At 42.6% G+C, this 14,081-nt stretch overlaps 1 protein-coding gene across 4 annotated transcripts in view; it reads right to left on the bottom strand.

Annotated features, from left to right (window-relative positions):
* LOC122787814 (signal transducer and activator of transcription 5B-like) overlaps nucleotides 1–14,081 on the bottom strand; it is a 2,227,565-nt gene that overhangs the window by 865,522 nt on the left and 1,347,962 nt on the right. For all 4 annotated transcript variants that reach the window (XM_044054718.1, XM_044054719.1, XM_044054721.1 and 1 more), the window contains one exon: nucleotides 11,362–11,541. In XM_044054718.1, the coding sequence (XP_043910653.1) occupies nucleotides 11,362–11,541 (180 nt within the window). The remainder of the gene's footprint in view (nucleotides 1–11,361; nucleotides 11,542–14,081) is intronic.

The following is a 14,081-nucleotide window of genomic DNA, read 5'->3' as shown; positions in this document are numbered from 1 at the left end:
GCGTAGGCCCTCTTCCCAAAATGATCCATCACCCGAGACTCCCTGTCTGAAGGGTGGACCGAGGAGTTCTCTTGAGCCAGCTCCTTCTTGGTGGCCGCAACCACCATGGCATTGACTGGGGACCCCCTTGGGCCAGTGTGGCTTGTCAGATGGGGCACTAAGCACCTTGTCCAGGCATCTGGGGATGGGCTCAACCATGTTAGATTCCTTCTATGCCCTAGAGGAGATGAAATCCACTAAGGGATCTGCAGGGACACACACCTAGAGGTAGAAGGTCCTGTGCCAAAAGCCTCCAGAAATACAGACTCATCTGGATTGGGCTTGAGGGTATTCCACCCACCACACTGTTGAAGGATCTCCATGATGTCTCCAAAGGAGACATCCTCCGGGGGTGATCGAGGGGAACCCTCCCCTTCCTCCAAGTCTGTATCATCGGTGAGAGACTCCAGCGGGGAGTCTAAGTGCCTCCTCTTACACGTATGCTTCCGAGGGTGGAAAATTCCGGGGAGGACTCAGAATCCTTGGGGAGCTCCTGGATGGGAACCTCCTGGGGCGAACTGATGACAGGCTGTCTCTGAGGGGGCAGGATGGCAGACTCCAGCCCAAAGAGAGAGGCAGCTATGGCAGAATCAGAGGAAAAGTCTGTCAAAGCTCTTGAGGGATCCAAGAGAACCCTCTCCACCATCTCGAATGCCAACGGCAAGCGGATCCGCAAAAGCAGGACAGCCAGAGCTGAGGGCGGATCCAACGCCATCTGTGCCAAGGGGGGGAGCCGAGCCGGAGCCAAGCCTCCTGGCACCAAGGCTCTGGGAGGAAGGGACGACCCCAAAAGCCTCAAAGTCAACGCCATCCCCTTTGGATCTGGCGCCGCAGCTACGGCTCAGAGTTTGTCAGCTCTGAAAACTTCTGAGCTGAACCACTCAAGGCAATGGTCAGAGTCGAGGTACCAGGGACCATTGACGCCAACCCTCGATACATGGGAAGAACCTCGGACCCAAGGACTTTGCAATCAGGGGTCAGATTGGAGAAGGAACGACAGGAAAAAAAGGTGGACTGCATGCTCTTAGCCCCAGAGAGGCATGGAGCAGGCAAGACTCCCAGCTGAGTTTGAAGGAATTTCAGCATCATCCTGTCCACCTCGACTTCAGACAGACTCTGTGTGGACTGGACCGAAGAGGTTACCGACCCAGGCATGGAATGGCACTGAGGAGAAGCAGAGAGAGGGGACCGAGCCCAAGAGGTCTCTGGCTCTGGGGAAAAGTGAGGAGACCGTAGTCGAGGGGAACTCCGGCCCGGATCCAGGCAGGACTTAGCTTGTGGTTCTGCTAAGGGAAAGTGGTCAAGAGAATACTTCCTAGGTCAATCCCACTCTTTAGTGTGGGCCTCATCTCCGACCTGGACTTCTTAGCAGGAGGTTGAGTCCCAGAAGCCAGGGCAAAGTGGAAGAAGAGGTCTCTGCAGGAGTGGGGAAGAAGGCCCTTCAGAATAAGTTTGTTCCTTCTGTCGATCAAAGTGCAGGGGTTTAAGCCCATGCAGATTGTACAGGAGGTGTTTAAATGTGGAACACCCAAGCAGAAAATGCACAGAATGTGGGCATCGGATGGAGGAAGCTTATGCCCACACTCTGCACACTTCCTAAAGCCTGGCTTAGGCGTCTATGCCATGGCCAGGAAGCCAGCCTGCATACACACACACGCTAGACAGGAGAAAGGATAGAAAAAAGAAAGGGAATTTTTTTTTTTTTTTTTTTAATTATAGATACTGAACATGAAAATGAAAGTGTAGGGGTTAGTAAAAAAGAAGGCCAGGTCAAAGAGAGAAAAGATAGAAAAAGGAACCCAAAAAAGAGCACTTACAACACCCGGAGCTTGGAACAATAGAGAATCGCTGCTGTTCAAAATGTGTGGCAAACGAGATCTGAGGAGGGAGAGCGGGCCATTATGGGTAGGGAAGGAGCTTGGACTTTGGATCCAATGTTGGAGTATGTGACCGAGTCAGATCCGTGCTGGATCAGAGTCCCTCAGGTTGAAGACCAAATGAAAACAACTTCAGATCATTATTTGTATCCAAGTTACATACCTTTGTTGCCTCATATTCAGGTCCTAGTATAGTTAAGAAGTTATGCCAAATACAATAATTCATAACTTAACGTTTTATTTTACTCTTGCACTCTCTCAAAGTACAAATGACTTTTCTCCACAAAAAACAGGTTAGTACTCACTTGTTGCTTTTTATTTTACTAGCTCTGCTCAATTTTAATTGTACATTTTGATTCTGCATGTGCATGCTATATAAATTACGAGGTTTACACTGCATTAACTTCTAAAATCCTATCACTTTGTGGTGAATGTAATGGATTTTATTCAGCCGCATAGTATATTTTTTCATCTACTCTCCATGTGATTGTGTAAACATTATTTCTACCTTCATTAATTTACAAACATTGTTGTTTTATACCAGGGTCAAGGCTGAAAAGGGACCTTCAGTCAACCCACTTAAATGATCAACAAATGAACAAATGAATATAATGAAATACATGAATGGTGTTTTGATCCCAGATATTTTTTTTTCATACAGTAAAAGTCCAATAGACCTTAAATTACATAAAAAGGATGTGCAAGCCAGAAGTGTAAGGCAATGCAAACATGAAGTACACTGCATTTGCTTGTACAACCTTTACTTTCCCAAGTGAACAGTCATGCTGGTCTGCCACTTACAAATCTTCTGAACATGCCTGAAAAGTCATCAGGGCAGCAAAAGAATTAAGAAAGCATTTCAAGTTTCTAACAGCCAGCTGAAGATGAAAACAACTACTTGAGGTATCTTACATGTGGTAGGTTATGAAGCAACAATTTCATGCATTAAAAATTTTGTATGTTCTCAGAAAGTATCATGAGTAAGGAATAAAGATGAATTACCTTCAACACCATCTTCCCAAATCAGATATGGGCTGTTACCCAACACCCCTCCCTACACCCACCAAAAGAAAAAGAGATAGAAAAACTATATTACATATACAACTTCACAAGCAAGTAAAGAAAAAAGAAAGTCAGCCTTGTAGAAAGTGGGAAACTGTATCTTATGCTATATTTGCTCTTCGGGTGTGGAAGCATGGCTCTTAGGATTCAACCTGAAATACTAAACACAATAAAAGAGTGTAGCTAACTCAGTGAGGCGTTTCACCGAATCAACCATCCTATAATCTGCCTTAATGAGCCTACATAGCCCTGAATGCTTTTTGGGAGTTAGTAAAGTTTATCAAGTTTTCTAGGTACATGGGATCTGATTATCTGGGAAGAGAGATTATTTATAATGTGTCAACATTCAGGAAGAAGTGGAGAGTTTTCCTACAAAATTTCCCCTTTTTCAGAAGATACTTTTTTTTATGCCCTAAAGCAAAATGCTCCTTCTTGAGGTTCACAATTTCATAAAAAAAGTTGTATCCTTTAGGAGTGGACCATAAAAAGTTGAAAACTCTTCTCTTATCCTCAGCTCAGCAACAAGGAGACTCAGCAAAAGCTTTACAGCAACCCTCCTCTTCCTCTTATTCAGAATTCCCAAACTGACGTCATGTTAAGGGATGAAGACCGACTCGACTCAACTGCCTCTGAAAACCTTAAATTCAAAAAATCTGGAACACAGAAGTGACAAGCAGGGAGCCATACCTGCTAACTGCAATTTCTATGTTGTCAACCCTGACCCAAAGAACATGATACACTTCAGTGTAACTCATGAATGCATACAGCTGGCAAACATGCTTTTGCTGGCATAACCAGTAATGGTGTAGCCTTTGATGATTCAAGGTGGACAGCTTCACTTTCACGTAGTGCCTAGTACCATTAGTGTCCACAGTAACAAAGTTATAACTTTCGGTGGTTCTGCAAGTTCAGGACATATATAAAAGTTCATATCTCTCTCTACGTTTACTTCATGATCTCTGTCATTGTCAATTAATTTTGCTCCTTTCAGATTCTTCTCAGACTTACTTGGCCCTAGAAGTCCTTAGGTACAACAGGAAGACCTTTCCCCCTAGGAGTAATGTCAACCACTTTGTCCTACATCTCCTGCATATCTGTAACTCTACTAATCATCTTATCCTTTCTTCCCAAAAGAAAAACTGCCAGGACCTGTAACCCATAACACCTGGTCACTAGTTTTAGATTGTCCAATAACTACCACTCTTTTTGGTTTTAACTACTCTCAGAAAAATTACACACAATCACTGGAAAGATATTTTAGAGTGAGTTATTTTCCACAAGAGCGCATACTGAAACATTTCTGCACAGAACATAACACACTACTAGTGATATAGTGAAAAACAAAATAAACTGAAAACTTAAACTTTTTAAAGCACATAACCATGTACTTTAAAGCTAAATTTAAAGCAAGGTTATCTAACCATCACCTGGATTTTGAGAATATTCATTTGAATGTTTCAAGCAATAAAAACTCAACAAAAGATGACTCAGCTATGCTGCACACACAATGAGTGGAATGAGACTACTGTCGGTCATGTCCAGCACAAGACCAAGGCTAACAGACTCCACTCCAATAAAGGGAACTGAGGAATGTAACTTACATATATGCTATGACTAAACACCGATGTACTTCTGGCAGACTAATAGTTTCCCACTTAAAAAAAAGACTACTACTAGTGTCCCAAACACTCCTCCTGTCACTTTTAATATCGCCTTTATCCAATTCAGGGTCATGAAGAACCACAGCTTCTCTCAGCAAACAACAGACATAAGGCAGAAAATAATCTTGGGAGAGATTACAGTCCATCACAGGATATAAGCACACTGCACACATATCCAGGTACTTTTCTACTCAAGTTTTTCCACTAAGAATAAAACACAACATATAAAAAAATAATGAAGTGGAATATTAAGAGAAAAAAAGAGTAACATTCAAGTGATCAACACACTACAAAAAATTACAAGTAGCAGTTTTTTAAAGAATTCAGTTTTTACAGGTTTCCTCTAAAAAGTAACATAATCTGGTCTAATGTCACGGCACAATAGGTTCATAGGTTCATACTAGGCTATCTGCCCAAGGGCATTTATAAGCCTAGCCCAGAGTTTTGTGGCTTTCGCCACCCCTTTAGTTTGAAGAAAACTATGCCCATTATTTTGCTGTGCCTCTGTCAAGCAGTGACACTGAGGTAATCCCTGGGGTATATCTGCGATCTCCCATCCATTGGTCAAGATTTCTCTTGAACAAGGCCAGCGAGGTGCTCTGCCTCACATGTACCGGGATTTTGTTCCACAGCATAGGGAGTCTTTGGGTGATGAATCTGTCCCTCCAGCACGTCCTATTAATAACCGTGTCAAGGTTTAAGTCTCCCGCCCTTGTAGTTCTGAGGGATCTAGATTTTTTGAGGTGAAGCATGTTCATCAAATCTGTGTTTGACATGGCCTTGTATGTCAGGCACAGGTCACCTCTGAGCAAGCGGTAAATGACTGAATAGAGCTGGAGTTCTTTCAGTCGGGCAGCATAAGACATATTTTTGAGACACTTTATCCTTTTGGTGAGGAACTTTTGGGGCCTTTCCAGCTGCTGCAGGTGTCGGGTCAGATACATTCCGAATGGGGCATTGTACTCAATCATTGGTCTGATGAGTGATGAGTACAGGGGGACGATGACCTCCCTTGATCCAGATGTGAATCCCTTCATGATCAGGTGGGCAATGTAGAAGGTCTTCCTAACTACTTTAGCAACGTGAGTGTCAAACGAAAGGTTACTGTCAACCTGGGTCCCCAGATCCCTGATAACTTCTTCTGTGCTCAGTGGATTGCCACCTATATGGTAGCTAGGGGTAACCTTGTTTTTCCCGAAGGGTATGACTATGCATTTCTTGGCGTTTAACTTTAGGCCATGGCTCTGGCACCAGTTATCCGTTTCTGTGAGACCCTTCTGAAGGATATCTGTATCAGATGTGTTTTCGACTATGGCGCCCAGTTTGCAGTCATCTGCAAACTTTGTCAGCCATAACCCTCCTGTGTTTGCTTGTACTTCAGAAAAGTAGATGCCGAACAAGAGTGGGCCCAGGACTGAGCCCTGTGGGACACCACTTGTGACAGGCTTTGAGTCTGACATGGCGCCAGCAACTCTGACCCTGTGGGTTCTGTCACTTAGCCAGTTTGCAACCCATCTTGTGATGTATGGGTTTATATTTAAGCTGATGAGTTTTTCAATGATACCTGAGTGGGGTATTGTGTCGAAGGCCTTTGTCAGGTCGAGGTAGGCTGTATGGACTGCCTTTCCCTCATCAATGGCCTTGGTGACTGTTTCGAAAAAGTCAACCAAGTTTAAAAGGCATGATCTGCCTTTGACAAAGCCAAACTGGGTTGGATCCAAAGTCTGCAAGTTCCCTATGTCTTTATTTATGAGTTCCATTATGATCCTCTCCATGGCTTTGCAGATCAGGCTTGTCAAGCTGATGGGATGGTAATTTCCAGGGTTGGTGGAGGCACCGCCTTTGTGAAGTGGGACCACAGTTGCCGTGCGCCACTCCTTGGGTACGTATCCTGAGGTGAGGCTAAGATTAAACAGCTGTCCTAACTGCGGGTTTAATTCCTCATTGAGTTCGTGGAGCACACAGCCGGGGACACCATCCGGTCCCATGGATGCTGTGTTTTTCGCCTTGGAGAGCAGTTCTCACCTGGGCGTTAGAGATGTTTGGGGGCTACAATCCTCTGGTATAGATATCTCTCCATTTGGGGAGGGAGAAGTTTGCACTGAACCTGTCAGCCAGTATGTTGGCAATGTCTGCAGGTTCAGTAATTTTCACATCATTTTGAACTAATTCTGAGCATATCTGGGAGTTTCCTCCCAGGTTTCTAACATAGCTAAAGAAGGCCTTATGATTGTCTTTTGAGTCCTTAGCGATTTTTCTCTCAAAATTTGCCTTGGATGATTTTATGAGAGCCCTTAGTTTTTTACTTATAATGATCAAAGGTGCCTTACCTTTTAAGGATTTTGCTCTATCTTGTAGTAGCTTCCTCCTTTCGCTGTAGAGCTTGTTTATGGCTGGGGTCCACCAGACTGGACGCTTGCCTTTGGTACAAAGAGTCTTTGTTTTGTTTGGGATTGCCTGATCCATGCAGTCCTGTAGGTGCTGGTAGAAGGCATTTGTAAGTGATTCAGCGGCTTGAGTAATGTTTACCGCCGGCTCGGGGGCCTTAAAGGAGACCACACTAGTCTTTAGAAGTGTGAAGTCGGCTTTTGAGAAATTCTTCACTGTGGTCTTTTTTATCTCAGGTGGGGGCGGGATGAGGACCTCCAGTGAGATTAGTTTATGATCTGATCTCACCAGTGAGGGGTATACTTCCGGTGTTGAACATTGTGATCCCATGTTCGTGATGATGAGATCAAGTATGTTTTCACCTCTTGTGGGGATGGTGACAAGTTGTTCCATGGCATTTGAGTTTATGAACTCCAGGAACCTTTGGGCTAGAGTGTTTGGGCTTGAGTAGTGATCCCAGTCTATATTAGGGTAGTTGAAGTCACCTAGTATGATGGTGTTTGGAGATACATTTATCCTCCAGTGTTTTCAGGAAAGCTATGTGAGGTTCCTGAGTTTGAGAGGGTGGCCTGTAACATGCTACAAATTGCAGAGCAGTCTTGCCTATGGTTAATTGCACCTGGATGGTCTCCGATGCATCGTGCATTGCCACCAACCTTGAGGTGTGGGTGTCCTTGATGAATATGGACACCCCCCCTCCTTTCTTGGTGTTGTCCGGATTTTGGGGCCGGAACGCATGATATGAGGTAAAACCTGATAGTGCTGGAGTGCTCTCAGGAGCCTTGAACCAGGTTTCAGTCACAGCACAGACATCAATGTTCTCCATACTGAGAAGGGCCTCGAGTGCGTGCATCTTGAGGTTGAGACTTCTGGCACTGAGCAGCATTACCCTTAGTTTTTTCCTTTTTGTGTTCTAGGGTGGTAGGTTTAGAATTTGAGCCTTGCCTAAAAAGGCACTATGGGGTGGCAAGAGCCTTTGCCAATATCCGGAAGCCCAGGGTGACAGGTGCAAGCCGTCCCTCATGCGAAGCAGCGTGGCTTGTCCAGCATGTCATCCCAGGCAGACAGACATTGGATCCCCTTTGAATGACACCAGAGTTTAAGCCAATTATTAAAGCTGATCATCTTATCTCTGTATTGTGGCATCATTCTTGGTGAAGGTAGGATACTGCTCAAGGTCAGGGTCATACCTGCCTGGGCTACATAATCAGAGAGCTCCTCAATGTCTCTTTTCATGTAGTCCAGGAGGTGCGTCTCAGGTCGTTTACACCAGCGTGGACAATGACTGAGTCGTACTTGTACCTGCTGTTGAGAGACCTGAGTGCTTGAGTTATGTGGCGGATTCTAGCGCCCGACAGGCAGCTTACTGTGACCTTCTCCTTACTCAATCTGGTGGGCCGGGCGTCAGTGTGTCTGACTATGGAGTCACCAATGACGAGTGTGTCTGGCATTGTGTTTGGCCTTAAGGGCTGTGACTGTTTGGCACACTGACTGTGTGGTCTATGTGTTGCATGTGTTGTGTCCTGAGGTGGTAGTTGTTTGGGTGTCTGCTTTGGTGGCCTCTGCTGTTTTGGTAGATTTTTGATCAGAGCCTCCAAGTATGTCTTTGTGTGTTTGTGTATGATGTGAAGTTGTGATAGTTCTATGTGAGACTGGGTATGTGGTGTGTGTGGTTACCTTCTCCTCCTGTCTGGTCTTGCCAGTCCTATGTTGAGAGAGCTCAGCCTCCAGTGTGGCTGTATAGTTGCATCTCTCGCATGTATTTGTGTTTTGTGGGAGAAGGAGAGGGTTGTCTGTGTACATGAGGCAATTGTAACATTGCCTCAATATTCCCAGGTTCACCAGCTGAGCAGGAGAGGACACTAGCAACTGATCCCTCGACATGCTAGAAGGAATAGACAAAAAAAATTAAAAAAAGACTCCGGGGGATGTGGGTGATCGAGAAAGTGGTTTTAGGCTGGTGGGGTACTATCTATAATAAAAGTGCTATATCAAGGTGAAAAGTACTGTAGGAGCAAGTGCTAGGCTTTACAGATACAGAATAGTCTACTTGGGAATCAAGTAGAGATGAACTTTTTAGTTATAGGATACGCTGGTTAGATCAGTAGTACAGTTCAAGGAAGGCTGTTTTAAGGGAAAATTTGAAGAGTGGACTTTAGGTAGCCCGAATAGTTTAACCTTGATTAACCGCCACTGCTCTTGTGTGCTCCTGTGGCAACTCCGCGCTAACGAGCGCTTTATAGCAGGGGGCTGGAAAAAACAGGAAATGACCCAAAATGGCCAATGAATTACTAGTTGCTGTCTCTAACCACTCCTCTGAGGACAAACAGGCAGCTCAGTACTCCCCACTCTCACTGGTGAGTAAAGAAACTTCCCTCTGGCCACACAAGAAAATGGAGGAACACAGGAAACAAATACAAAGCCCAGGGATCAGCAAATCTGGTCACTGGAACAACTAGCTAGGAAAGTTAGAAAAGCAGAAGTATTTTTTTGTTTTTTTTTAGTTTTTTGCACACACAGACAGAAAATACAGTAAATGCTTTGTTATTCGACTAAATTGCTATCAAAGGCTAGTACACTTGAGTGTATTAGCCTGTTTGTTAACTTTTAAGCAAAACTTTAGCCAAGAAGTGCAATCAACAATTTAAGCACAGAAAAACAGGAAAACAGGTAATATAACAGTAATATAAGCACAAAACAGTGGTCGAAAAGCACAATAGATCGAAAAAAGCAATAAAAAATACTTATAATCAAGAAAGTCGCTTTTTCTGCTCTCTGCTGCCTTAGGAACTCTGCAGGGGACCACGAGGAGCTATGCCAAGTTCTCTAATGCCAGAAAAAGCCCGCCAAAGCGTGCTTTATAGCAGGGGGCTGGAAAAAAACAGGAAATGACCCAAAATGGCCAATGAATTACTAGTTGCTGTCTCTAACCACTCCTCTGAGGACAAACAGGCAGCTCAGTACTCCCCACTCTCACTGGTGAGTAAAGAAACTTCCCTCTGGCCACACAAGAAAATGGAGGAACACAGGAACCAAATACAAAGCCCAGGGATCAGCAAATCTGATCACTGGAACAACTAGCTAGGAAAGTTAGGAAAGCAGAAGTATTTTTTTGTTTTTTTTTAGTTTTTTTTGAACACACAGACAGAAAATACAGTAAATGCTTTGTTATTCGACTTAATTGCTATCAAAGGCGAGTACACTTGGGTGTATTAGCCTGTTTGTTAACTTTTAAGCAAAACTTTAGCCAAGAAGTGCAATCAACAATTTAAGCACAGAAAAACAGGAAAAACAGGTAATATAACAGTAATATAAGCACAAACAGTGGTCGAAAAGCACAAAAGATCGAAAAAAGCAATAAAAATGCTAAAAAATACTTATAATCAAGAAAGTCGCTTTTTCTGCTCTCTGCTGCCTTAGGAACTCTGCAGGGGACCACGAGGAGCTATACCAAGTTCTCTCAATACACAGAATTGTCAGCATAACCTATATAGAAAGCTCCTCTTCTCCAATCAGCTTCTAAAGGAACATCATAAAACATTTTTTTCTATCCTACATAACAAATGGATTATGCATGAGACCAAGTCACTACTATAAAAAATACCTGCCATCAACAGTCACCCATACAAACCAGCACCGAAACATTATACAAACAGATCCCATTTTTAAATTTAGTCAGAATTATATCATAACATCAACATGTTTAATCTTAGTTTAGGAGTTAACCTTAATTTTGGAAGATCCATCCACTTAACGTAGCTCCCAAAGTAGACATTCTGGCCTCTTTGTGGATCCTTTGGTGCCTTTTGAAAGTCTCCTGCCTTGTAACCACAACCCATAGAGGCTTAACCTTGACTGTGGCGAGGCCTTTCCTGCATCCTCACTCTGACACAAACCACTTCTTCCTTAATCCCTCCCCTCTGCTACATGTACAATGGTGCCACAGTACAGACAGCCTCTCACTAAACTTACCCTTTTACTATTGAACCTGTGAATGTGATGGGTGTGCATTTCTGAAATATAGCATTACAAATCATTGAAATCCCCAAAGTATTAGTACAACATCAGAGTCTCCAGTACCATTCAAAAGGGGAATACACAGCTGGTTCATAGGTTATTCCATCTTTCTTCCCTCAAACAAACAGTGAACAATCTGTTAAGGCAGATAAACAGTACGGTCTTGTTGTATTAAAAAAAAAAAACACACTAAGCATTTACAGCATTCTAGTGACAGAAAAGTGTTAATACTTAATTTAAGATGTAGTTACAAATCAGACTGATAGTACTCCTCTTTATTCCATATCCTTCCAGTCAGAACAATGTCAAACACTTACTTTCTTGTGTTTTCATTTTTAAGGAGGGCCTTGGCTTGTTGCTCACTAATAATTGTTGCTTTTACTTGAGGTGGATTCATGTGAACATTCAGCTTCCCACCTACTAACAAACGAACTGTTGCTGCAAATTTAGTCTGAGTCTTCAAAACTTGTGGAGGTTGTTTCTCAATTATAAAGGTGCTGTGAGGGAAAATAATCAAAGAAGCAAGGCAGTTAATTTAAGTGCAAAACAGTGCCTTTAAATTGCAAAGAAGAATGACCGATGCAGATTAGTACATATGGTGCTTAAGTGCCTTTTAAATACAAAAAATATCACTGAGGTACAGAAAATGATGTATTTATGTACACAGTTTTTGACACAAAAAAGATGGCCGAACATCAGTGAAGTACAGAAAATTATGAAATAAACATACAAGCTGAAGAAAAAGGTGACCAATGCCCTGGGTCTGCCACACTGCTGAAAGCTAGTACCTGTAGCACAAGTTATACCATTCACTCAGTCTAAACTCGCCTGAAATTTTTTTACTTAAATGAAACAAATGTTTAATTCAAACTGTAACAGTACCTCACCATTCTCTATGTAACATTACTTCCTTAAGTTAGACATAATGTTTACATCTTTTATCTGCCAACAATGTCCAGTTTTCCCTGTCACCCCATCTTAACTCTACTCCCCTACTCTGTCTCCCTGTATTACAATGATACCCATATCCTTTTCCACTGCTCCCTTCTTTCCTTCACTATACATATTCTCAGTGCGGTCAGCCTTTTTTGTCCTATTTGTTAGTCAGCTTAATTGTCCCTCTTCTGCTCACTTTCTACAACTAAAGATACCCTTTACTGCAGATGTCTCCATTGGTATACACAATACTCAAGGACTGACTTTAGCAGTTGCTTATGCAAGGTGAAATTTTTACATGACTGTTGTCTTGGTAAGTGATCTGATTTAAAGATGTTTCTTAGTTACTACAAACTGACATTATCCTGGAATTATGAATATACTGTGGTGGTGGCTCTGTGGTAGCATTGTCGCCTCACAGTAAGAAGTTGTCCTGTTCGATTCTCAGCTAGAGCGTCTTCTGTGTGGAGACATGCGTGAATGGGCGTACCTTCATTGAAGGTTGTGCGTCAGGGCCAGCAACTAGGCATGTAAAAATCAACTGCCAATCATTAGCGGACCGGAGTTCTGCTGTGGCGACCCCTAACCAGGATAAGCCGAAAGACAGAACAACAACTTCTCTCATCTTATATGCACAAACTGTGCAGGTCTTTGCAAATTATTTAACTGTGTTGGAGCTACTTGTTCACTCTGGGAAAAAATAAACCACTGCACTTTCTGAGGTCTTTTTTAAGAAATGAATGAAAATATGTGTCAAAAACAAGACAAACACTCTCACACTATCAACTGATCCACAAGAGAAAGCTCCTTAATGGGACCCTAGATGGACACTGCTCTTCTACTAATCAGAATCTAACACCTTCTTCTGTAAATCTCCTATAGCTAGGGATGCCCAAACAGTCATACTAAGATATGATGTGAGGTACAGCACCAGCTACAGAAAGCAAGTCCATTCACAGGGCTTACCCAGTTTGCACCCAAACCACCAAAATGCATTTTCTTGTAAGTCAAAAACTAACCTCTCATATTATTTTATTTTCACTTGTTTACCAGGGTAGGGTTTGGATCTCAATGGAACCTTTTTCAGACTAATACACACATACATACTTGCTGACTTAATGTAGAACTCCAAAAGCAGCAGATAGCAGGAGATCAAACATTAATAAAGGGAATGGAGAAAAAATATTCCTGACCCAGCAAGGAGGATCCCATCATGTATCAACTGACACTGCAGGAACAAATCTGTTATATGTAACATTAAGAGAATTAACTGACAGACCACTGGCCAGGACGAATCTCAAACAGAACCACCAGAGTGGAAGAAGCAGGAAATTTAATAAGTACGGAGCTCAGATGTGTTCTGTAGTAGTGATTTCCAAATACGACCCAAACAAAGTGCACAATTTATAATCAAGAAAACAATGATTGGCAAACATCTGCACCACTTATCAAGTGGCTGTGGAAAAAATGCCTGCAATTAAGATACACCTGAAGCGAAGTTGACTCTGAGCAGAGCCATGTGCAAACAGAGCGCTACCAAACAATGGCAAAATATAATTTTACCAAAAACTGAGTTCCTGCATGCAGAGCAACTGCACGGCACTAAAAGTGAACTGTATAGCAAAAAAACAAGTAGAGCCAGCAGACGTTGATCTGAGAATCCAATTTATTGTTAAAGGTTAAAAAACCTACACATTTATGTACAGACCAGTTTCGGTAGAAAACACACAACCTTCTTCAGTGTATTCAAACATCCATAAATGTGATCAGCTTATATAGAAACAACTAACAGCCTATTGGTGGGTCATAAATTCTCATTAAGACCAGGTGGGAATAATCCCCCTAGTTTAATTATCCATTTTTTCTCCTTGGTATTGAGAATAGAATGCCATCCTGTTTTATTGATCCTGTTCCCTAAAATAATATCAATAATAATAAAAGTAAATTTGGCAGTGTGATGTTCCAAAAAATGTTTATACAATGCACTGCTGTTTTTCTTATTGCGAATGTTACTGAAATGCTCTGATATTCTGATTCTGAGTGGTCGTGAAGTTTGTCCTATGTAAAAAGCACCACAGTGACAGCTAGCCATGTAAATAAT

Source organism: Protopterus annectens, chromosome 13.part0, assembly GCF_019279795.1.
Source record: "Protopterus annectens isolate FY-2018-M chromosome 13.part0, PAN1.0, whole genome shotgun sequence".
Taxonomy (NCBI): domain Eukaryota; kingdom Metazoa; phylum Chordata; order Ceratodontiformes; family Protopteridae; genus Protopterus; species Protopterus annectens.
The sequence above is the reverse complement of the archived record's forward strand: the minus strand, read 5'-3'. Positions and strand labels throughout refer to the sequence as shown.